Source organism: Filicampus tigris, chromosome 20, assembly GCF_054856515.1.
Source record: "Filicampus tigris isolate MCC_2025a chromosome 20, RoL_Ftig_1.0, whole genome shotgun sequence".
In the NCBI taxonomy this organism is placed as follows: domain Eukaryota; kingdom Metazoa; phylum Chordata; class Actinopteri; order Syngnathiformes; family Syngnathidae; genus Filicampus; species Filicampus tigris.
In genome coordinates, this window is record NC_141236.1 from 11,516,608 (window position 1) to 11,542,736 (window position 26,129).

General features: G+C 43.3%; 2 protein-coding genes across 5 annotated transcripts in view; one reads left to right on the forward strand and one right to left on the reverse strand.

Moving 5' to 3' along the window:
• The window catches only part of mrps18a (mitochondrial ribosomal protein S18A), an 82,661-nt gene that overhangs the window by 9,401 nt on the left and 47,131 nt on the right, over nucleotides 1–26,129 (forward strand). The window contains exons 4-5 of one of the 3 annotated variants that reach the window (XM_086018220.1): nucleotides 1,298–2,778; nucleotides 6,494–6,638. The gene's annotated coding sequence lies outside the window, so the exon portion shown is untranslated. Of the gene's footprint in view, nucleotides 1–1,297; nucleotides 2,779–4,605; nucleotides 4,911–6,493; nucleotides 6,639–26,129 lie in introns of those variants that run through there. The other 2 variants (XM_086018219.1, XM_086018221.1) reach the window with 2 other exon arrangements.
• vegfab (vascular endothelial growth factor Ab) lies at nucleotides 9,873–25,222 on the reverse strand. Of its 2 annotated transcripts, XM_086018923.1 has the most exons (8): nucleotides 24,541–25,222; nucleotides 22,711–22,753; nucleotides 20,612–20,808; nucleotides 20,247–20,323; nucleotides 18,436–18,468; nucleotides 14,368–14,442; nucleotides 12,105–12,236; nucleotides 9,873–11,339 (listed from the first exon to the last, which is right to left on the reverse strand). In XM_086018923.1, the coding sequence occupies exons 1-8, from the start codon at nucleotides 24,592–24,594 to the stop codon at nucleotides 11,318–11,320; spliced, it is 633 nt and encodes a 210-aa protein (XP_085875049.1). In that variant the 5' UTR covers nucleotides 24,595–25,222; the 3' UTR covers nucleotides 9,873–11,317. The 2 variants fall into 2 exon arrangements, with proteins under 2 accessions (XP_085875049.1, XP_085875050.1); XM_086018924.1 differs by lacking the exon at nucleotides 14,368–14,442.

Here is a 26,129-nt window from a genome sequence, read left to right on the forward strand (position 1 = left end):
ACCGACTCGATGTAAGTCAAAACGCGCTGTAGTCTATCATAAACACTATGCTAACCCTATAGCAAAGTCAAAAAAAACATTAATCATTTGTGAAAAAAAAAAAACCCCAAACATCTGTGGACTGAGTAGCAAGCCTTGAGGAACGACATCAGTTTTCTACTGTAATGGCACATAGTTGTGACATTTATATAAAATAGACAGTTTCACTATTTCTGTGCTTTGTGAAATGCCCTAAATTGCCACAAGATGGCACCAAAAGCTCTGTCTTTGTGACAAGAAACTACAGTATGTTGAAGGGAGCGATCTCGAAACATTTTCACATTCTCGGCATTGTGGAACACTATCTTTTTTCCTACTGTAACCGCAAGCAATTGTGACTTTTAGAATGCAAAAAATCTGTGGCTCTATTACAGAGCCTTGTGGAGTGCCGCCAGTATCTACAGTGGGCCCTCTGTTTACGACAGATTTCTTCTATTTCCATTTAAGTTGCAACATAAGGTCTATGCAGTCATTATCATTAACGTATGCTAACACAGTTAAAAAGTCATAAGTACAGTAAATATTTGTATGGAAAACATTTGTAGGTCGTAAATATAAAGCAATCAAATAAAAACGGCATTAACCGAGTGGGCCTTCTTCTGCCAAGCTAGTAAATTGCACGCCCTTGGTAACCGTCGTAAACCGAGGACCGCCGTAAAAGTGACAATGGCCAACAAGTTGCTCCACACATGTGCCTGCTGACATAGCTTGCGCACTTCGGGAAGCTCATCATCACTTCCAGGAAACTTGGGCTGTGCCACTTTTTTCTGAAACCGGATCGCCAGCGTTGACATTATCTCTGGCAAGATGCGTTTATTAGACGACGAGGTCTTCAGGACAACCAGGGAGTCGGAGACGCTTGCCTGAAGTCTGCCAGTGGTCTTGAAATGCTACAAACGCATCATCATCACGTCTGACTACGATTGTACTGTAATATCGTATAATTGAATTCGTTGTCACGCAGCAATCCCCAATTGTAGCTCAATATTCAGTTATTGTGGTTTAGCGAGCAAAGTTAAATTATGTTAAAGCAGCTGACATACATAATTGTAATCACTGTTTCATTTTGCAGGTCAATTGAAGTTGCTACCCGAAAGCCGCAATCGCTGCTCAAATGTTTCCTCCTCATTTTTTGATCTCGTGGTATCCAAATTGTATGACATGTACTTGTCATACGTGCACATTGTGAGCGAGGGGTCATCCATTTGATCCAAGCGGTCTTGGAAGTGTGAAACGTGGCTTCCCCTTTATCTTGCAGGTACCCCGGCTTGTCGTACACAGGTGGAACATTGACGGGGGGAGGAGGAGGAGGAGGAGCAGCAGCCTTTTGGGGGTGGTTGTCGGCCAAATGACCCGAGAGAGCCCCCCCTCGTTTGTAGTGCTCCGCGTCCGTTAAGCTGCCAATTGGGTTCACATGCCATTCCCGAGAACCTGGAGGCCTTTGAGGGGATCTGGTGACAGCGGCACTTGGCTCGCTGATAGTCCGGGCTAAAAGGAGATCGAGATGCCTCCTGGGAGGTTTGCGGGGGGGGTGGGGGGGTTTAGGTCGCTCGCGACTGAATCCCCTTTCAGACGCTCCAGTGTAGAAAGAGTTAAGCTTAGAAAGCCTAATGCACACATGCAAGGAGAGAAATCCCAATCGATTTTTGGTCTTGATTGTTGAGAGGGGGCACAGTTCCAGACTTTGATTTACATTGACGCGTCACATCAAATATGAGAGGCAATTGTCACCCTGCCTCTTTGAAATAATTCCAGTGACAGGAAAGTGCATGGATAGCTTGATATTGTTCTTGACGCTTCTAGACAAAAAGATTCCCACCAAGTAGGAGGAAGGAATAAGAAAGACGACTTGCATCTATTTCCTCTCAAAATGTCTTCTGATTTGAAGTGACAAAAGGTAACGCTTTGGAAAGCGGACGTGGCACGTGATTCATAAGCCAATTCCTCGTTGACTTTTTCCATGAATCTGATGGATGTTTGCTTTAGTCTTGGAAACCTGTATGCATAGCGAGTGTTAGTGTGTGCGTGTCCTGTTATCTGTTTGTCCTTGAGCTCCAGCTCGCCAGACAAACCAAAAGCCTGCAAACGGGAGGAGTCAGGCTTTCCCCAAATCAGTTTTGGAAACCTCTGTTTCTGGAGTGGTCGTCCTGGAAAAAGTCTTTGCCCGACATAGCATTATGATTCTGCAAAAAAAAAAAACTGTCATTTTCTGTAATACTGTTTATAGTATTTCTTCATTTTATTACTTTTTTTAATTTTTTTTTTAGTTCTGCTGGAGGAGGTGCAGTGTTAAACTGTTGAACATTTGAAAATTGAAGGATTGTGGTTAAATACTTTCGTCGACAAAACGGGACATTTTCTCCACAGGAAGCATGAGGTTTTTTCTCGTTGCCTACTCAGATAAAATCTTAAATTCAGAGCCCTCTGTGTAAAAGGTGAGGTGACCCTGAAAGCAGCTGCAGGCTGCGATTTGACCGCGACAGGTTTAAAATCAAGTACATGTGGTTATGTAAGACGTTTCCTCAATGCTGCCACACCGAGCAATCGGGTGTTGTGGACCCTTGTTCAGTGTGATTTGTGTGAATCGCCACTTGACTTTGTGACACCGCACTTGTACCTTTGCAGTGACGCGGAGGTCTGCATCGCTTCCGGGGGGGGGGGGGGGGGGTGCTCCATTTCCTCTTGGGATTTGCCTGCAGCTATCCATTCACATACGTGAAAAGCCTCCAATATGGCACCGTAAGGAGATTAAACGTAATCCATTTATAGTTTCAGATTATCGCCCTAATGTATAGGCAATATACTGTGTGATCACAACATGACATTTAATACGACAAGGTCACACATGATGGCTGTGTAACAGGGGAAGAAGGTGTGGAAGAAAACATCGTACTAGCAATGTCCATTATAGTATTAATTAGCTGTCAATTCCTACTGTACTTATGTAATACCCACCAATATTACACTCTACCTCAATGTGTTGTTTTCAGATTAGATAGGACATTCATGAATACCAGAAGCTCATTTTCTGTATGTTTTTATTGGTGTACTTACAGTATCTACAGTAACAAAGTATTTGTACTTGGTTACTCCGCACCACTGTCGATGACTATAAAAAAATAACGGCATCCTATCACTCACCTTAACATGTATAGTTTGATGGCTCAGCCATGAGAAGGTAATCACATGTAAATGATTTAAGTGGTCATGAATAGGCCGATTTGAGTGAGAACACGCTGGGAATGTCTTAATCTCACTTTTTCCACATCCGCCGCAACCTCGCCACTAATCTCGTCGGAACGTCTGCTACTCTCGGACCAGACGTCTCTCGGCCACCATCCGTTTCGCGACGGCGACTGGACTTTAACCTCATCTACACGCATCGCACGTTACTTATCATGACTATTATTCTTTAAAGAGACCTAGCAGCTATCAAAGATAAACATTTACTGGTACAACTGTTATATCTTGTAATATTTATCCATTTTTTTATTTTTTTTAAAATATATTTTTCAGTGGCTTCCAAAGTTCAAAGCTCACGTCAGGGCTGCAAACAGTGCGGAATTAGTTTACAAAAGCATCAATATTGTTGTATAAAAATACACGTTTTGACAACCGTGACATATTTTGTAAGTTATCTTATCTGTAAAGATTTGTTTTAAATTTCCATTTTTTCTATGTATGCTGATTAAAACAAAACAAACACTTTTCATGATTTTCTTGTTTGATAGAAATAAAGCAAATCAGAGTCTTTTTTTTCTTCCTCACCACTGTGTAGACGTATACACTGTTTTATAATTGCTGTTATGAAAATACATATATTTGAGACAATATTCACAATAATGTAACACCTTTTGGGGGAGCCAGTATTACCGGACGTTAGCAACATGCTGAATGTTAGATGAGTTATTTTCTGCTGTTTTTTGCTTAAAAACACAGTTTATATTTTCTTATTTTCCCCTTGAGAGTATACAGTTTGTCCACACTCTTACGAGTTAGCTGTTACTAATTACATATTGTTGAAAAAGTACACACAAATAGGTGACTAAGCTTCTGGGAAGCTGTTAGCAACATGCGACATATTTGTCTTTTTGTCTCTCTTGAATACTCGCAAGTACGTTTGAACGTACTGGCAAGTACGTTCGAACGTACCTTTAGGCTAAATGCTACAAACGTACTGGGTATTGATTTGCGCGTGCGCATCTTTTTCCTTTTTTTTAAGCATTTGGACTACATTACACCAATAATTTCAAAAATTAAGTAAACATTGTATATTCGTAGTTTTATGGGTTTATTTTGTCTGCAGTGCACGATTTACACTCGTTTTCCCCCCATAAAGCGACTGGATATGCGCATGCGGAAGTAAATACCTTGTGGCATTATGGGAAACAATGCCGAGCGGAAAAAAATTATTCAAGACAATGATAAAACCTTAAAAATTACTAATAAACAATGTCTGTTTAACTTTCGAGCGTATTGGTATGTTTTCCGTTCTGCATACTTTCCCACAATACCACGGGGTTTCGCATGCGGAAGTCAATAGCTCGTGGCATTATGGGAAAATGTTACGTTTATGGCATTTAGCCAGCAAGTACGTTCGAACGTACTCGCGAGTCTGTCCGTTTGAACGTATTTCAATACGTGCGCTAAATGTTAGCGTTGTTCTCTTGAGCTGGTTAGTTAGTGCTGCTTTTTGCTAAAAAAAAAACACGACAGTTTTCATTCTCTCCTTTGCCCTGTTGAGCATCGTGTACACTACTAGAATGCGCTTTACTAGTTAACTGTCACTAAATAAAAGTACACACAAACAGGTGACTAAGCTGGGAAGCTGATAGCATCATGCCACATTTTTGTCTTTGCCTGCTTGTCCCGTAAGTATATCTATATACACACTCTTGCTTTGTACTAGTTAACTGTCATAAACGCCACATACTATTTTTCGGACAATATTCATTGCAAGGTGAAGCAGAACGCCTGGGTGGCTGAGATAAATAGACGATACTGTACATGTTAGCTCCGCTCTCAGTGGAAACCTGCTGCTGCCAGTTGCCTAAAGTTAGTAAAAATAGACATCATCTTTCGTTTCTTTTATTTTCTTTCGTAATAAATATGCCGATGTGTTATATATGAAATTTAATATCCGTATAATGATTTTTGCAGTCTAGGAATCTGGAAAGCTGGCGACGTTTTGGCAGTCACAAGCGAAAGTATATAAAAAGTCAATGACACATGGCTCTGCTCTCACGGGCTAGCGGCAGCTTTTGCTTAAAAACACAGTATTTGCCGTAATAAGTATTCACTTATGTTTCAAATGAATTATAAGATTCCTATATTTTTGTTTTGTGGGCCCTTAAACCTGAAAGGTTGTTGACGTGTTTGCAGTCACAAGAGAAAGTACGTGGAAAGGTCAACGAAGCATTTTGTATTTCTTGTCAGTGGAATGTTGGTCAAAGTTAATTTTGTTCATTCGTAAGGGAAACAAAATGGATTCATGTGACTTCTGGGAATCTAATCGCATGGGAGATAGCAGGGAAGACAAAATCAACTTTGACATTAGTGCAGATTCTTCTGATGTGGCCGTAACACTAGACAAGACACCATCAAGCTAAAGAAAGCAAATCTGGTTAGTGTCACCCCTGTCGAGAGTCACCTATAAATGTGGAAGATAACCTCCATAATTATGCAATGCATCAATTTAATGCCTCCATAAAGCAGCCTGGGAAGTGGTCGCCATGCGAGCCAAATGATACAGGGGGTAGGAAGGTAAGATTTAGTGTGTTTACACTGAAGAGGGGTCTGTCGTATAAAACCAGGAGGTGCATTTAAAAGGTACCGTTACATATGTCATGCAGTCTGTTATTTATAGTAGAATATCACACGGTACAGCAGCTCGCATAGAAAATACCGAAGCAGGCAAACATATGAATTTTTTTTTTTTTTTTTTGAATTCCAATTGTGCAAGTAGGAAACAAGAGGACTGAGCATTACAATGAATTGCATCGACAGACCCTAATAAAAAACACACACAGTGTTCAACGAGGGAACGAGCAGTGATAATATGAAAAAACCCCACAGTGTTTAAAGAGGGAACGAGCAGTGATCATAATGTTAAAACTTCACACATTCATCAACCTCATTTGAGTACAAAGTGATTTGTGGTGAACCTGGAATTTGTTTCCTCAAGCTCTTGTGATTTAAAAAATGGTTTTTTTTTTTTTAACAAGGCCAGGCTTGTGGCTAATAAATGGAGACGGCAGCTACCATTTAGGGGAGACAAATAAATCAATGATCTGCTTAAGGCTTGAAAGACAATTTGGACATTTGATTTTTTTGGTCAACTGTGAATTTGTCCTGGTTTATGGACAAAAACACCAGGTGCGTGGTTTCAGCTGTGTCAAGCACTGCACAAGCTATGGCCCAACTTTCATTTATTTTTGTCACTTTTGTATTCCAGGAAAACAATTCATCTGTCCTGCAGTGACTCCTGGATGGATTTTCTAAATTGTACCGTAAGGAGGACTCGCTTCTCTTGAACTGAAGGAGGGATCCAGGGTGTACCCCGCCTCTCACCCACTCAGTCAAGTACCCGGAAATATTCGGTAGGAAATCATTATATTATCATTCTAGAGTCCTTAACAGTTGTGTGTGGGAGCTCATTATGGTACTTTGACAAACCCAATATGAAGACATGTAAGGATCAAGTCCACCCTCGGCTGCATGTTAAATATTTCTCTGTACAAGCCATCCCTGGAGAGTTTTGTTTCTTACTGTTCCAATTTATACGAAATGATATTGTATATAATTGACAGCAAAATATGATTTTATCTTTTGTACTTTAGTACATTTTAGAGCAAGCACTTCTTTATTTATCTGTGTGTCTAAAAAAAAAAAAAAAAACTATTTTTTTCTTTCTTGCTTTCCTCCCTCAAAAGGTAAACTGTGCTCAAATGCAAATTTCAAACTATAAACAGTATGACTTGTCAAGTCATGAGGTCCAAGTCACTTCATACCAATTCTCAAGTCAAGTCATTCCTGTGTTTTTGGTAAGCAAGTCGCACGTTCTAAAAATAGCAACTCGAGTCCGAGTCAAGTCATATCACTCGAGTGCCCCATCTCTGAACAATATGACAAATCATTCACTTATCAGTCTCTTATCCTCCTTCCTACCCATTATCCCTTCCTCCTTGATCTCAATTAGTCTCTTTTCCCACCTGCGAACTGATTTCTGTCTGATTATTCCCCTCCGCCCTCTTCCGCCTCATCACCCAACGAGGGCATTTTCCCCGTGTCACTGTCGTGGGTAAATATAGATTAAGGGCATCGTACGTGTGAGTGGGCACAGATTATACCTGAGCACGCCGTAGACACGTCTGTGGGTCTGGCTTGCTGCCAAGTGGTGATTAGACTCCTTTTATAAGCGCTCGTTTACCTGATGGGAAGCACGTTTACCGCCTGGACGCTTGGCGATTAGTCTAGCCGGTCTCCATGGTTTCCAGTGCCAAGAGCTAAAAGGTCACAACCGTTGGAAGAGGGAAAAGCTATTTCAAAGTGGTGCGAAATAACACAACAAATCCATTTTAGATATTAAAGTTCTCTTTCTGGGTTGGAGTAAATAAAGTCAAGTCGAGTATTTTTGTATGCATTTTTTTTTTTCCTCGCAAGAATTGAGCAATAGTTTTACGGGAATAATGGAAGGCATCATTTATTGAACAGGACAAACAGTCAAACGCACACATACAAGATGAGAAAACGACCAACTCCAGCTCGTGGCATCACGAGGCCACACCCCTTAAAGGCACACATCCAAACCCCAAATACTTTTGGCAGGACCGGCCCAATGGCGTTTCACTTCATATGGGAAGAACTGATTAGGTGGCAAATCTTTGCTAACTTTTTTTGGTTCGGGTTTTTTGGCGGGTACAATTGGCGGCTCCTTAAATAATACAATCCGCTTTATGTTAACATTTCAAATCTGCCAGACTGACACGAAGCAAGCACAATTAAGGTAAGACAGGCAGCTAGCTCGCACCCTGGGCCCCGAGCTGCCGTTAAATCACAGATTAAATGTTTACGGCATTCTTTGTGGGGTTGTGCTCTGCAAGCAAGAGGCCCCCAGAAGTTCCTGGGATTATATGGTGTGCTTTATATATGGAGGTATGTATGGAAAGTGAGGGGAGCTAATCCGGCCAGGAAGCAGCAGGGCTACGGGGCTTAGAGGGAACCGGTTTCAAAACAAACATGGCCAAAGATCTCCAAAGGTCCACTTAAAGCACATTCAGACGGCTTAGATTGGTGCCATGGGGCCTGCAGATCAGCTACTGCTAAAGTGTTACTGAGCAAGTTGCTAATCCCGCAGCGATAACTACTTTTTAAAAAAAAAAAAAAAAAAGAAAAAAAGAGTGAGAGGGCAAGCAACACCACAGTGTGAATACTTTCTGATTACATACAATCTGCCGGCCGAAACACGATCATAATCACTGACTTATATTGACAACCCAAATTGTAATATTTGTGAAATCAAATTTCATGAATGTGTTCCCAACAGTACAGATTAGTCTCTTCGGTTTTTAGCATTTGTCTTGACTGCACGTTTTTCAGTACTGGATGTGAAAGTTTGATTTCTTCAGACATAAATTGAATATGTATCCGTTGCATCTATAATATGGACGCTCATCCGTACACGGCCGACCTATATGTCATCAAAAGCCCAATAAGTGGTCCACACGTGTGGGGGGAAAGTGCTTTGGAGACTACGACAATCGTCTGCGAATCTGCAAAGTTGTCTAGTGTTACTTTTTCCATATGACAACTGATGATTGAATCCCACCTGATTCATTCATAAAGTGGACGTTTGTGGTGATAGCGATCACTGGGCCACGCAAACGGTTCCAAGCGGCAACGACGTGACGTCATCTTTGGTAGACAAAATATTTCTACCTCCTCCCGCTTCACTTCCGCCGTCATTCTCAAATGAGCCACAACATGCGGTAAAAGCCCAAAATATTCATGTCAGTTCTCTTTTTTTATATTTAGATTTGTGTTAGTTGCGTAGTCTTTGCCGGAAATTCCTTTCATCAAGCATCAAGTTGACGAAAAATCCCTCATGCTTTGAAGTTACAGGGCATCCTCTTACTTTGGCATGCACTTGTTAGCCTGCAGATATGTTTTTGTGTGGGCAATTAAAAAAAAAAAGCAACAAAAAAAACAAAAAAACGCTTTTGATGTCAGCAGCAATTTGTCATGTTATTATTGATACTCTATTTTAGCCTTGGAACCTTGTGAACTTCCCAACGGAGGGTTGTTGAAGAGTGATAACGCAAAATGGCGTTAATGACTCACACTTCTCCCATGAGCCGCTCATCTCATGCCCTTGCGTAAGATGTTTGGCACGGGGGACCAGATGTTATTGGCGCGTCATGAGCCACAGCTGCTCGCGCTGCAACGTTGCTCCCGGCACAACCAATCCATTATTTCCGCTCAGACTTCGCACTTGGCAATCACGAGGCGGCTCGTCCGACTGTCTTTCTTTAAGAGTGCCGGAATTTATTCGGTAGACTTCCGAATCTCTTCTTAAGAGTTGTAGCCATTTTCCCCTTTTATTTATTTATTTTATTTTTTTTTATGCGACGTACAAACGTACCAATAAGTGGGCTCCATTTGACCATTTTGCACCCCTTCTGATCAAAGTCAGCAAGGGGCTCTCAAACCTTATCATGTGCAGTGGGGTCCGTTCTGAGTGACCTTTAAGAGCCTCCTATCCAAACGCTTCGATTGTCAAAAAGTCTAGTCACACGTTTATGTCTTTTGGTGTTGGAAAGAAAACAGCACACAAGAACCTTTTCTGTATTTTATATAAAAACAATATAATTTGAAAATAAATATGCTTTACTGTTTTACATGGACACATAAAAACAGGTTATTATTAGTGTTGGGACAATAACAACAAAAAGGAGCTAATAAATCAGGTTGCTAAGACTGATGGCGGAGGTTGTTGCTTTTTTGTGTATGTTTCGAACGTGTTGGTAGTAGTAGTTGTGGTAGTAGTAGTGGTACTTGTAGCAGTAGTTCTTTTGTAATTGCGCGTTGCAGCACGGACAAAACACACGTGTGCTACTTCCTTACATACACGTCGACACAGATGCTAAAAGTTCAACACAGGCTTTGCAAAGGCTTAATTCAGGTGACACCTCGCTACAAAGGAGCCGTTTCGGGAATGTTAGTAAATATCGGATCTTTTTCGAGGGGGGGGGGGGGGTCGGCGTATTTTGTTTTTAGTTGTATATGTAAAAAATAAAATCAAAGCACAGAGAATTCATACCAAATGGGACAGTGGATGGAAGAGGTGGGACACAACACTGCATATATAAATAGAGCACATTAAATATGGGCAATAAAATGAATACTGAAAAATACTCTATGACATTATAAATTATCTAGAATGGACTATGGCATGAAGGGATAATATTAGCTACATACAAGTTCAGAGAGGACGTGTAATCAAAGCACTAATGCGTTAAATCCCCATTTTCCTGGAAAAAAAAAAAAAGGAACAAATAATTTATAAAGCACTTTTTGGAGTCTTTTTTTTTTTTTTTTTTTTTTGAGCGAGGCACTGGTTTTCCCGATGGAATCAAACTACAGTAGAGTTTTCATTCAGTGGTTTTCTTTCACGCCAGCTATAATAGCACGTTGGCTTGCAGCATCCCTTGCGAGGCGCCGCTCGTGTCGTGTACCGAAAATGTCCTGGGAGGGAAAAAGCAGCCATCTTTTGGAAGGTCCCCCGCCCGCTGTGCCGGGAAAAGCAGACGTGCGCGTGTGAATCCATGCCGGGACGCTCCTTGTCGTCGTCAAGCCGTCTTCAGTCTCCGAGCGTTTTGCGCACCGGCACAGTAGACTCGCATCCAGTGAAGTCAAAGCAACACGCTGGTTAGAAGGCGTCAAATGATGCGTTGGTTGAGTTGTTTGATTTTCTTTTTTGTAGCAGCAAACAGTTGTGTAGTATGCTGGCCTACACACTCACTCACACACACACACACCCACACACGCACAAACGCACGCACGCACGCACACCCCCACACACACACACTGTCGATATGCAGTGGGAGGCAACTGTCCGTCCCTCTCTCTCAGTCCAGAGTGGAATGCTTTCCACAGAAAAAGAAGAGCTCTACGAGTCAAAAATGTCAAAGTGCTGTGCTGTGAAATATCAGTTGTATTACGTTCTAATAATCGAACGGAGTATTCCTTCATCGTTTATGTGCGCGCTGCTCCTCCTCCCTCATCTTCTGGGCTTGTCACATCTGAGCAAAGAGGAGAATCCATGTCAGACGCACGTTTACACATATTGGCGCAGACTTTTTAGCCACATTGTTAATGGACTTTGAACACAGAAAAGAACTTGCACGCATAAAAGGTTGAGAAAATACGCGGTGAATTGTTGTGTGTGCGTGTATACACAACGGGTGCCGTTGGTGTGGCGTGTCACGTCGAGTGTCTCTGTGTTATGACCCGTGGCCCGCAGCAGCTTTTCATGTGTTTGACAGTTTGTTAAGTTAGTGTCCGAAAAGCGCATCTGCAACTGTGGCTCTCCTTTCCCGCATGCAAGGCCATTGCAGGACGATAGGATACTGTAAAAACCCATAAAAGCAAAAAAAAAAAACAACAACAAAAAAAACGGAACTTTACTGCTTAATGGAACTGCCGTCTGAGTTTTGGGGTCTTGTTACTCTCTATAGGACTGGAAATGAAACATTCACATTTAATCAAAATGGATAATAGAGCATTTTAATTTGAATTAAATCCAGTATTGAAATGGAGGAACATTTCAGAAAAAAACTTCCCATGTGCATTGGTTGGGCCGTTTTAGCCAATAAGAAGCCTGAGAAAGGGGGGTTAAAAAAAAGGGAATCACACATGCAGACTGATTGTGACGTAGAATTATTTGTCAATTTCCCGCACGAAATCTGTTGTTGCCGAAACAAAAATAAAATCAGACAGGCCAAAGAATCTTTTTTTTTTTTTTTTTTTTTCCCCCCCCATTACGCGTGGCTACAAGTGGCTCTCACCTGCAGGTCCTCTCGTTGAGCTCTAGTTGGCGATCTTTACAAAACTCGTCGGTGTGCTTGCAGGAGCAGCGGCAGGTGTGCGGATCCTGCAAGAATAAATGCTTCCTTCTTTCTGAGCACGGCTTGCAAACACTGGAGGCAGACAGGGGAGAGAAATGAGGATTATCCAAAGTGCGGAATTCCCACAGCAAGAGAACGGTCACCCTCCCTCCGGTCATACGGCCCCCGCTTTTCCCTTGCAAGTGTTTGCATAGCATGTGACAGTCTGGCTAGCCAAATTGCACACAGGCAAAAACGCACGCGGTAAAATGAACGCGCCTTCCCGCCCCCCCCCCTGAACCTTTCCTCTTTCATTGGACAACTCTCACAAGCCTTCCTTAGGTTTGTTAGGCATGCCAACAACAAGACGAGATATCAGCCTCATTTTCACCAAGGAGTACAAGACATACTTTTTTTTTTTGGGTTGGTACAGTGGCACCTTGACTTTTGACATTTCAAATCATTTGGTGATCAAGCGTGTGAGTCAATTGGCTTGTTTATCAAATCACTTTTCCCCACCGAAAGCAGTTGAAATGCTAGTAATCCGTTCCAAACCCCACAAAAAACATGTTTTTTGTCATACGTTTAATGAAGAAAAAAATAGCACCGTACAGTTTAAAACAAACAAAAAGATCATGTAAAGCAGTGATCCCCAACCACTAGTACCGGGCCGCACAGAGATCGAAAAGTTGTTGTCGTCAATGAAGTTGTGCAGCGGGAGGAGAAACCGTGGACTACAAATCCTTCAGTCATGCTACAGCTACGTTTTTCGCATGGATCCCACCCAACAGAAAATGAGGGTTCTGGTTTGACGTAGAAGTAAGGACTCGTCAGACAGTGACAATTGCTTTAGACGCAACAGGGCAGGAGAACGGACGCTTCATCATTGCGCCCTCATCCCGACTTCTGCTGCCGTTGAAACTAGGCGGCCTTGTGACCTGCGCTTGTCAGTGCAAATGTAGCAGCAGCAAGTGGAGCCTTGCCAAGCGCGGTCCGTGTACATTCTCAAGTCAAAGGCTCCTTCAACAATCTCAGAGCTAAACGAAGTGCGTCACCTAGCGAGAGCACACTTGCCTCCATTCAACTTGCGTCCATCTGTTTTCGAGGCCGTCATCTAGCGCCAATACGCTTTTACGCTTTGCTCGGTCAGGAGCCAAACCGTGCGACGGTGAACCGAACTGAAGTGGGCCGCTTGGTGGAAACGGGACTATTATCCGAAGACTATCGTCAAAGAAGACTCGAGAATCTGCTTTGTGCGTCTTCATGTCAGTTTATTGTCAAAAAGCTGGAAGGGCTAAGCTACTCCATTGCTTCATACATGGATGCACAAACCAACAATTGCACTTGAGACACAAAATGGAGGCAGAATTGTTGCCAGACAGGAGCTGGGTCGGCGACACAAAAACAGTGCTTGATACACAATCGGTCCGGTTTACAAATTGCCCCGAGCAGAGTGGAAGGAAAGCAACAGATAGCCATCACTCATATCTCAACATGACATAAAAAAGTACCAGCATTGTGCGCGAGGACAAGTAAAAAAAAAAAAAAAAAAAAAGATGAAAAGCACAGCGAGGGCAGAGGAGACAGAGGCGAGACACAGCAAAGCGACACAGACTAAACACGGTGATTACGATCCCGCTGCTGGCGGCGCAGCAACAACAGCGGCTAACAGTCGATGCGGTTATTCCCGCTTGCCGATTATCACCCTTCTAAAGTTGAGACCTTCTTTTCCTTTTTCTTTAATGACGCATCGCAACAGTTGGGCTTGGCGTGCGTAAAAACCGCTTGAGCATTTATTTGAGATCCTTCCTATCTGCCGGGACACTCACGAGTAAGACAATTCAGCGCACAACGGTAAAGGGCCGGAGCTGTTCTGTTATTGCGCTGAATCATCTTACGAGTGAAGACAACGAGCACACAACAGATGGCTATCGCGGCGGCGGCGGCTTTTCATAGTGGCGTCGCGGCGAGCCACTCACATCGATTAGTCTTGACGGCTGAGATGGATTCATTTCGCAGTGAGCAGCGTATGACAGCGTTAGCAAAGCACGCACAGGCATGAGATGACAGGGTGGGAGCATGACGGGCGCGTTAGCGACATGCTAATGGAGGGCGAGCGGATGTAGTACGTTAAAAGGGGCAAAGGATCCCTTCCCAAGCCATCTTAATTACGAGAAGCACGACACTCAGGTGCAAGGAGGTGGGGAAGGCGGAGCTGACGTACGCATCGCCAATTGTTATGTCGGCGTTTTTCTTTTGCTTTCGTTTTTGGCCTTTAGCTGGGCCTCGCCGGGATTGTCTGGAAGAGAGAGAGCACAACAACGCAGAGAGAGAGAGAGCGTCTGAGACCGTGAAGTGAGGGAGGGAGTGGACAGCCGCTTGTCTTATTTATTTTTTTTCCAAATTGAGTCAAAACTGCAATATTTATTCTTAAGGTTACTCTTGAACTTGATTGCAGGTGCTCGAGCATCTCTCTAACTCAGCAAGAATCGGGTCGTTCCAATACAAAAGCTGCATTTTTGTTCATCGATTTATGCCAGCGATATATAGTTACACACAATTAAATGCCCTTCCACTTTCCGCTGCAACGGTAAACTGCGGCCCCGTATCAGGTTTTGAGGGTTCCACATGCAGTATATTGTATTGTACGCCTTTTATTACGCCATCAAAACTTAGTGTGATGGTCAAGGAAGACGCAGGTTGCCACAAAGACAGAAAGTGGGTAAGAATGAAGGATTTCACTGGGGGCCCCTCCCCCCTCCCCCCCCCCCCCCACCCTTGTGGACGTCCCTGTCAGGTGTTCAGTTCAACTAGCACAGGGTGTCAACGCACTTTGCTGTGGGTGGCCCGGACCTTGTTGTCCCCACGAAAGGAATGTTTAAAATGCGCTGAGAAAGTGTGGGAGACATTTCCCACGCAAAGCTACGCGAGATGGCGATTTGGTTTGATGGCGGTCGGATAATTGGCAGCGAGGACGATGTGACTGGTAAAGATTCAGAAACACATGCGCCACAACGCAGCCTCCTGTCGGCGCCTGCCACATAAATAGCGGAACGTCGTGGACCTCCGATATTTCGTGAGAAGACCCGCGTGCGAGCAATTTATTGTGTTCTTTTCTCCAAAAATAAATGAATACATAAAACTCCCCACATGAATGCAAGATAATAAACGGAGCACATCAGTCAAGCCAAGTCTTAACTTTGTTATTGATTCAAAGCGCAACACAATGGGAACAAGCTCATAAAGGATTGGAGGCTTGCAAAGGGTGCACCTGGGGCTTTACATGTGCACATTTTGCTTACTGGGCATTTCCCTTTCAAGCATGTAAAGACCCTTTAAATGAAAGTTCTAGAAGGCTCTCTTGGAATTTATCCCACGGCCCATAAGTAATATTTTTTTTTGAACCTACAATGTTTTGGCCTCTGTGTAGTAACCCGCACAATCAAGACAAAAGACAAAAATGCAACAGACTCGTGCCTTGCTATTTGTAATGTGACAAAATGGTTGACAAAAAGTTTTGCTGGTCCAAGAGTGATTGCAAAAGTAGCCGTTAAAGTCAAACGTCAATGCCAAGTACGTTCTGGAGAACTTGCTCCCAAACTGATAAGAACAAAATGCAGCTCAGTATCAACACGCGTCGTGGCTAATGCTTAGCCACTTGCTATCTTGAGCCAACACGGCTAACTCTCATTGGTCGACTCCGGCATCGCTCAGACAAACAAGCTTTTAAAGCTGCACGCATTCAAAGTCACAGACACAGCAGTGTAAAGCGTGAGGACGGTGAAGCCAAGTGGACAAAAATAATAACCTGCACCTCACATGCATTTTTTTCTATTGCTATTTGTGTAACGTTATGAGCATATATGAATTATCAAATGGAGGGGGGGTGGAATCTAAACAGTGTTATAAACGATCGACTACTGATTGTTAGCATTAAGCAAGCTGACTTTTGCTAGACAAAATTACACGGTTTGATTGAGAAGTATTTTTGTAATTGAAATGTCTAACACGCTTTTTGTTTTGTGTGCCAGCGTAAAGTTCAGTTCAACTGGGAGTAACAGCAAAACCGTTCGAAGCAAGCACGCTTTGCCTCTTATTTTGAGAACTGTGCCAGAAAAAGTCTTAAAGCTTTAGCAAGTTGTTGAAAGAGTGTGATGGGCTAAAACTGGATAAAAAAATTTTTTGTAATTTTTTTTTATGCAGTCTCACTATCATGTGAAATGTCAATGCACTGCTTTTATGAAACGCGTCGTGTTTTTACTCGCTACCATCATTACAAGCTGATGAATATCCATTTTTCCGTTTAGTCATACAGAATGTCCACATTCTTGGAAGCCTGCCCAAACAGTCGAAAAGATTCAACTGGAAAACATAACTGCAGCGAGATTTATCATTCTGGTGCTAAATCTCCCCCGGTGGCGTGTTTACATGAACATTTGTCTGCCTTGTCGGACAAATTGGTCATGATTTGTCACCGCCGGTGGTGTTGTTTTGAATAATTACGAAATCGGGTGTATTTTGGCTGCTTCTCCCGACCTCTCACATTGATGACTTCAGTCACACTGCTGGCGAACGTACAAAAAGCAAAACGAAAAGCACCAGAGTTGAATGACCGCGAGAGCGTCGTTATTGTCGACCGCAAGCCGCTGCGGGACGACTCGTAAACAATCGAGAGGAGGTGAAAGATGAGGCCCCCCGCCGACACTGGCGCTTAACTATACGACAAACGGCCCTGTCTGAAACCTCAACATAAGCCCCGATATTCACGAGCGCTCACTTCGGGAGTTGTTTTAACGGCTTTTAGCAGCTTCTGGGGCCGACGTGAGCAAACGCCATAAACCGAGGCTGCTCTTCAAAAAGACGCCGCTATCTCTATCAGAGCGAGCGGCCAGCGAAGTGGCGGGAGTTAAGTGGATGTAAAGGAGGGGAAGAATGTAAATAGGAGATAGGGCGAGCCGAGAAAAGGCGTAAAGGTCAGGCGTGGCGAGGGCAGCGAACTCATTAAGAGTCACTTATTTACCGGTGCGCTTTCAAGGCTCAGCAATGTAAGCTTTTGTTAATAATTAAAAAAAAAAAAAAAAAACGTGGAGGGGTGCAAATAACGCTCAGACTCGATTAATCGTGTCTTGAAGCTGCTGAGGCAAAAAGGGATGCATTACTTGGTTCCAACCTGCAGAGGCGCTGCTGAGCTAGCCTAGGGCATTGAAACCGGAGTTCAGAACAGAATGCCAGAACTTCATTTGACTTTTCAAATGTGGATTTTGCCGGTCAGCTCCTTGTTAGAGAACTGGAAGTTATACCGAAACGATGAACAGTTGGCCGTTTAAAAGTTGAAAGAGGGTCAAATGAAATTCATCGCAGTACTTTTCACGTTCACCCAAAAGGTCAAAATCTTCAAACTTTTTATGATTAGTGTATTTTTCAGAATTACAGTGGAACCTCCAGACAGTGGAACAATTTGGACTTTTTGTCTGGCCAGCAAAAGTTCTCAAACGTCCAAACTCTGAGACGTCAACAAAACTCCTGCGAGTGATTATTGGAAAACGTTTGTGCTCAAGGGCCATATTCTATTTTTAAAACGGACAGATGAGCCAGATTACGCATAGATGAGGTCAAATCGGTCTTGCGTCTGATAGTTTGAGGGGTCCAAAAAAATAAAAAAATATATTTTTGAAAAATAACTCGTTTTTCCCGCTTTTTGGTGAGAAACTGAAAGCAACTCACGTTCTACTGCTAATTACCAAAGAATGGAAAAAAGATAGAAGCACACTTTTTTTTCTTCTGCTGAAAGTAGTCTAGTCTACGCTTTATTTTGGTCGCAGGTTTGTTGGTCTTGAACAATCTGCCAATATGCCCTAAAACGGCTGGCAGTGGATGACATCAATAACCATCATAATCGAATAGCAATAAAATGCCACGAGGTGACAGTATGGCTCAGCAAGCACCGTCCTGTTCCCCTCTCCATCACGTGTCCCTCGGCCCCTTCACAGGGTTTGACTTTATTTTACTTTTATCAAACAGTGGGTAACTTCTCTGTACACGTGTAGGACAAGCTCCAAACCTTGTCTTTTTCTTAATGCACTGCCCGCACAGCCACTAAATGTTTGGCTTCCCTGCAAGTCAACCAGCGTTGACGGAATTACAGCTCGTGTTCCACTTTGGAGGCTCCACCGTAGTCCAAATGGCCACCGCCGAGAGAGAGGCCCAACTTTTGTTTGCCCGAACAAGATCGAATCTCTGCTGGCGATTGTTCAAGTCAAGCATTAAGGCTGAAAAGACGCTCTGTACTCACTTTTCTCGCAGCTCTTTCACTTCTTTCCTTAACCTGAAAGCAGGCACAAAAACAAAAATGGGACATTAGATACATCGGGGTGGTCTGCGGATCGTCGTCGTCGTCGTCATCCCAAAATGTTGCCCGACTTCTTTCACTTTTAAAGTAACGTGACCTCTGGTTGCACAGTCACAGGTGACAGGGCAGCGGGGTGCTTGAGTGTTGTTTCACGGATGCGTACACACACAGTAGCGGCTCTCGACGCCTCCCGCTGATAATGCTTTGTGCTGAAATCTCTTGTTGGGCAAAAGTATGAAGCAAGACGCGCTATTTCATTCGGCGGGGTCACGCAGGCGTTTGGAAACATTTTTTGGGGCAGAAATCGTATTTCATCAGCAGCATGAGTGTCTCAACCCACGGAGGGAGAAAATCAATGCACTTGAAAGCATCATGTATTGATCATTGGCCAGTTTGGCATTAGTTCCCCCCCCCCCCCCCAAAAAAAAATTTCCACTGAAAATATGCACAAAATATGTGCAAAGTACGTGCTGTTAATATATGGCATTTTCCATCTGACATTTCTCAATGCATGAACTGTACAAAAGATCCCAGATCCTAACCCGACTAGCAACCAACACAATAACCACATACTTTTACTTTTTTAATGTCATTTTTTCCTCTCGCATAAAAATGACCATTCAGGAACAGCGCAAAACTGCTGAACAGCAAACCAACATGAAGTGCCAGAACTCATTTTGGGCAATCTTTCACAAACGTCAACTCACTCAAAAATCGAAATATTCTTGAGGTATAATGTTTGCCCTGCATATGATTCCAAATGTGGAAATAAAAAAAATCATTAGGCCTACTCACGTTGCAATAGAGGCCAGAATAAGACCCGGCGTAAGTGCCACTAAGCCATCTAGTGGTGAATGGTGATATTACAACTTCAAACTACAGTCGACCCTTGCATACTTGCGTTTCGGAACCCGTGGATTTGTGTATTCTTAGATTTATTTTTCTTTTTTTTTTTTTAAATATCTTTTTATATTTTGTTTTTGTTCCATTTTTTGCGGTATTTTTCCCCCTATCCCCCCATTTCAAATAATCTCATGGCACCCCGCCAACCCAAAACGTAACACAGGTTAATAATGCGCCTTCTACCTTGAATTGTTTCGCCTGTCACCACACGTCGCCGGCATAGATAGGGGAGAGATGCATCATTTGTGGTAAATAAATCATTTCCAACGTGTGTCATTTGTCACGGCCAACACCTGTTGACCTCTTACGGCACAGTGGCTGTGAACGGCCGAGTTGGAGGACAACCCTCCCTGGGATGAGGTCAAAATGCATCTCACAGCTGCTAGAAAACTCTGGAAAAAGACTTCATGGCTGCAAAGGACACATTACTTGCGAATGACTCGTTTCATCGCCTTGGAAGATAACGAGCCACTCAAGCCGCATTGAACGCTAAATGTGAAGAATCAGAAAGGTGGGCGGAGGGGTGTGGGGGGCGAATTTGGGTTGCAGCTGCACTAATGTGTCTCCGTGTGATGGAATGAGGATAAGCCGGCGCACATGTATGGAGAACGTCTAGTGGGATACGCTTCAACCTGCAGCCGGCTTTTTTATCCCGAGCCAAGCCGAGGAAGCAGACGATAAGAAGATATGAATCGAGCAGACCTGTCAAATGTGTCACAAGCCGGCCAAGGAGGACTGGACGTTTCTTTTGCTTGTTTTCCTTTTTTTTTTTTTTTTTTTTTTTTTTTTTTTTAAACCACATTCACATGTTTAAGCCATGTCGCAGTGCGTGCGTGTGGACGCTTTCTTACCTACACTCGCATGAGCTGTGTTCTGTAAAACTCATGAAGATATCATTTTGTTGCCTTTGGGTTTTTATTCTCTTGATCTGTCAAGAAAAACACAGAAGGCTTAGTAACCGGAGAAAGTTAGTCAAACAATCACATCGTGCGCTGGCTTGTTGTCTAATCCAAAAGGATCGGAAACACGGCGGGGACACTTTACGGACTATCGGCGACAAATTGTTGAGACGAAAAAGCCCAACCAAAACGGCTCCTGGTGCCAGGAATGAAAGGACGATTCTAGCAAAGCGATCTCGAAAAACCCGCCCCCGAGTCTCCAAAAAGTAAAGCCGCCCACCCCCCCCCCCCCCCCCCCCCCCGTGAAGTTGGCAGACCTCCATGGTGACGTTATAGCTGGACGTGGGCATGCACTGCAGCGTCTCGTCGTTGCAGCAGCCGGCGCAGCGCGTCAGCACCACGCACGACGGGATGAAGATGTGCTCCACCTCCTCGGGGTACTCCTGCAGGATCTCCACCAGCAGCTCCCGAGGCTTACACAAACTCTTGTTGTACACCTCCATCAGGGGGATCACTGAGGACCCAGACAGACACAAACGAGCACGAGATGAGAAAGGTGCCTTCTCGGTCATTTTCAAGACCCTGCAAAGAGCAGCGCGACAGGACTTCCCAAAATGGCAAAATGCAAAGTCTGCTTGGAAAGACCACTTCAAGATTTGTGAAAATCGAATGAAGAGCTCTGGAGAAATGGAGCTTTATGTGTGGGACCATTTTTTGGAGCTTCGCCTTGAGGAAAAAAACGCCTTCTCCTCAGGGGAGTCCCTTCTGCGATTGGCTGACAAGTTTCAGTTCAAAATATCCAACAATTTTCTGCGCAGGCCAAAATTGCGAGATGTCAACGGGTCCGAAATTAGCGTCACATTGTAGGCGTCAATACTTGAAAACTCGAGTCAACTAGCACGGATGGAAGATTATTGGAGAGAAAAGCAGTGTAGGCAGAAGATTAGGTCACGTACGGAAACAATCAATTGTGTTTGATTTTTTTGTGAATTTATTTGTTATGGGGGAATTTCGAGACTTTCGAAGTCGAAAATTCCACAAAGATGGCCGCCACTTGTCACGCTGCTGCTCTAAAGTGAATCCAGAGATTTGTTTCAAACCTAAAACATTTTTTTTTAAGTATCGCTGAAAAACGTGTAGGAAGTCTGAGAAACTATGTAGTCGTAAATTGTCACTTTGTTTAAAGGAACGCCATCCACATGAATGGTGCAGCTTGGTCACATCCTCAGTGATGAACCCAGAAGATAACAACATACAAAGTTATAACATTGAACTTTTTTTAACCACCTTCAGAAAGCGCAAACGGAGCTAAAACAGAGAGTTCCCGTATGGCGATATTCGCTTCCACTCTTGTCAGAAGGCTTGACAGGATCTTGGAGTCTTGTGTGTGGGAATCGTTGAGGATTCCACGTTTGACCTGAAAGACGGACTACTGGCTCTTGCTTGTCTTAAGCGCGGAAAACTCATCCAACAATTTGATTTCCTTGATATCCAGCTTATGGTCGTACTAAGAGGCCAAACGTATAAGTAAAGAAACCGTTGCACTAGTACTAGTAAGACACACAGACGGACTACTAGTGCGCCAAATTGCCTTTCCAGACAAAAGGCGTCCAACCATGTAGAATGTGGACCTTAAGATCGCGACGAAATCTTCCTCACGCTGCTCCAACCAAGTTAGAGGTACACAAAAGGTCTTAATAAGGTCTCGCCAGTTGATGAATGAATTGATGAAGAGGTTCATGTCAACGCTTTAGCCATCATGTAAGTCTATCAGGGGCAGGCAAAGCGTTCAGCTCGTCCCCGCAGACGCAAACTGGACTCGCCGCTTCCAAGCTGCCAATCTGAGAACAAGTGAGCGGAAAACAAGACTCGGGCCGCCAATACAAACACCTCGCCGGTGCCTGAAGAACAACTACAAGTTTCCTTCTTTCTCCAACTCTGACTCTTCCCAAATCCGTTTGCGCAATGCTGGGATTGTGCGCAAAAAAACAAAAAACAAAAAAAAAACACACCCAAGGGGGGTGACATTCCATTCCTTTCTATAAAAGTGAGTCTGGTGACCGTAACATTTCCCTCAGCCTAACCTCAGACATGAAAAAAATGTGGTCTATAGTTCCAAATGTCTCCATTGAAAGGTGGAGTGCAAAATGTGGCCACTGGGGGGCGCGCATGTGCATTGTTGTTTATTATGATTATTTATTGTTTGTAAAGTGCTTAGTTACAGCTCCAGCTGTTATGGAATGCGCTATATAAATACAATTGTACTGTATTGTATTGTACTGTGGAACCTTCACATAAGTAGGCCTCACAGACACACACACACACACCCCCACACACACACACTCCCTCACACACTCTCACGCACACACATGCACACAAGAGTTGACGTCCCCAGCCTGTCGTCTTGGTCACCTACCGTCATGTGGACCTCGCTGCGTTTCCCTCGGTAATTGGGCACTCTGCGAAAAAAGGGGCAATAGTGAGTTGTGCAAGGCCTTATTGCACAAAAATATATACAGTATTGACATTTGGCGGTTCAACCCCTTAGAGAACAAAACAAAACCAAATCTTATCTCAGCCTTTTTATAGTTAAATCTATCACGTACATTGACAAATCTCTCACGCACCAACGTTATAAATAGACGAGATGCACATGAGTTTGGGGTTTCCCAAGCTCAGCCATGACATGAACTTGACATTCATTTTTTTTTAAGACAAACGTGAACTCAATGAAATAGCTTCCAGCATTTTGCTCGGACAATCGGTAACCCGAATAAAACAAGCCCACGTGGATCCGTTTGGGCACCTGACCCACACTTTGGGAAACACACACACACACACAAATCTTTCCGGAATAATGATTGCCACCGCACGTAGGGGCAATGTGACCTGAGCTTACTGAACGTGGCAATTTTTTTACAACCCCGTGTGTGCGTCAAGTGCGCTCATTTCGTAACCTTTAAGGACTCCTGGCTGCGTTCGTTCCCATTAAAAGCCGGTAAGAATGTCAACCAGCCACTCCGCCCCCACCTCCCCCGTCACCCTCTTTCACTGCTTCGCTGCGTGTGCGCGCATGGGTGTGCGCGTGCGCGCGCAGTGGTACCGCACAAAAGGATTACTGGCAAGTCCCATGAGTTTGCAATACCTCGCTCATGTTGCGTGAGACGCCAGAACTCGGTCCCAATTGGACTTAATGAAGAAAAACGAGAAAAAAAGTCATTCCTTGTGAAGGGACGTCCATTCCGTGAGGGATCCAGAAAGTGGGGGTCCGGTGGGGAGAGCCCCCCCCCCCCTCCGAACAACTAACCACTCACTCAAAACACTGGGATGGGTGGTATGGACTAGGATAGGATGCCCCTTTGTAATTTGGGAAGGGGGGTAAGGGGCTTTAATTTACATTACATGTCATCATTTTTAGTTAAAAAAATTGATTCTTATCTTGGGAGTATTTTTTCGACTTCACCTTTGCTTTAATGACTGTCTTCCACACTTCTGACTTATGAGTAGCCTATACAGTAGCTGTAAAGTTCATTGAGTTCTTAAAAAAAAAAAAGTGATTCTTAAAAAGTACAGTTTTTAACTTTGTATTATTATTTTTATTCCAAAGTAATTAAAATAAAAACATTAAAATATTTATTTAGATTTTTTTTAAATTGATTTCCCCATTCAGGGACTAATAAATGCATACTATGTTCCGACCACTGGCACTTGATAATTATAATACATTTATTATTAATTTAAAACAATGATAATAAGTCCTAAAAATTATTAGATTTTTGAAAAATCCTGGGTTTAAGAACATTGTCAAAAATATGTTAAAAAGTACTATTTCAATATTTTAATCTCAATTTAACAATCATTACATTTATAAATAATATAACGAAATAACGTGAAAATTCAACAAAAAATATATTGTTCAATTCTTGAATGTTAAAAAAATCTTGTTTACCTTGGAATTTTGACACTATAAAGAATAGTTACTTCATAATCATATATAGATATTACATAATATTGAATACATATTATTACATCGGTATTACCAAATAAATATGAAATATATATTTTTTATAAAAATATATGTTAAAATATATGAAAAGCCCTTGAATAAATCAGAAAGAATACTCCTTATGTTGGCAATTTGTAACAGCGGCAGCAATGACTTGGCAAGGTCGAGTGACGCGTTTCCTTTTTTTTTTTCTTTTTTTTTCTTTTTTTTTTTTTTTCTTCTTGACCGCAGCAGACTCACCTTGACAGCCGACAGCGTCAGAAATAATAGTGTCAAACTGTCAATAAAGTTCATGGTGTTGTCAAATCCAAATCCGGGCGAGGTGTTAGAATCCGCGGCGGTGCTGGTGGGGGGCGGTGGGCTTCACGTTCATCAAGTTAGCATTTACAAAGCACCACTTTGAAAAAAGCCTCCTGGCGGGTGCGTCAGTGCCGCGTCCATGTTGGTGGCGGCGTCGGCGTGCAAGAAAAGAAAAAAAAAAAAATCCTCTTTGCGTCCAAAAACTCTTCACTTGTGTAGCGATCCTCGGGGGCGGGAGGAGGGGATCCGGGGCCACGGGGGGTTTACTCTCCACACATTACACATACAAACACAGAGAGGCACGATCGGGGACGTCTCACATGGTCCCGCGGCAGCGCGCTTCCCCACACTGGCCGAGTGGCAACATTACGCACCGACTAATAATCCCATGCTTGTTGCGCCAGTGGCACTGCCTGTCAGTCGGCCGTTCGCACCGCGCTCCCGCACCTCCTTCGAGCCCAACCGAAGCGACGTTACGCGGGGACGAAGGCCGTGTCCGCTGCGCTCTGACGTCTCCTTTGCGCGCACCGAATCCGAATCAGACGATCATCCAAGAACCGGGACGCGTCCAGCTCTCCAGCTCCAGCTGCACTCCACTCCGCGTGTGCGTGCGTCTGCGAGTGTGCGTGTCTGTGAATGTGAAGCGGGCCGGCCGCGATTAGCGCACTCGAGGTGGGGGCGTGGCCAAAGCTGGGAAAAAAATTGACTGTCTTTTCGCGATCAATTCAGTTGATCTATCCAGTGGTAACTTGACTTGTTTAGTTTGCCCCGAGGCCAAGCTCGCAAAAGCCACCAGTTTTTGGGGTTGTAAATAAAAACAGCTCCGTTTTGCATCAGAACAAAAACATATCTGAAGAGAATGTAAAGAAATAAACTGGTTTTATATCAGTGTTTTTCAAACTCTGTGCGCGCCGCGAGATGTTGTCAGGTGTGCCGTGGGAGATGATCTAATTTGTGTGCCTGTGCGGTCTAGCGCCTGGCAGCGTAATCATGTCTTTACTAGATTGTAGTACTCTTGCATACCAGCAGGTAGCAGCAGCAGCAGCAGCAGCAGGTAGCTAATTGTCTTTGTTTAGAGATAAGCGAATTAGTGACGCATGCTTATCCATACAGGCCCATGTTTCACACTGAGTATCAATATGAAATATTTTCAATTACTTTTTTTGGTGATTATTTCATTCCTATTCAAGACGTTATAATCATTCTTATATAACATCATTCTTCAATGTTAAAAAATGCTTTTATAAACAACACTTATATTGTTAAAAATAAGCTTTTTTTTCACAATTTCAACTGGTGGTGTGCCGCGGGATTTTTTCAATGAAATAAATTTGCCTTGACTCAAAAAATTTTGAAAAACACTTTTTTATACAATTACATTACTGTGTGTAGTGTAGTCTTCCTCTTAATTGGATGTGTGCCTTTAAGGGGCACGGCCTAGTAAGAGCATCAAAAGTTGGAGTATGTAAATGTGTGGTTTCATTTAGTCTAGTCAGCAGAGATACGTTTGGGACAATTTTGTATGATGG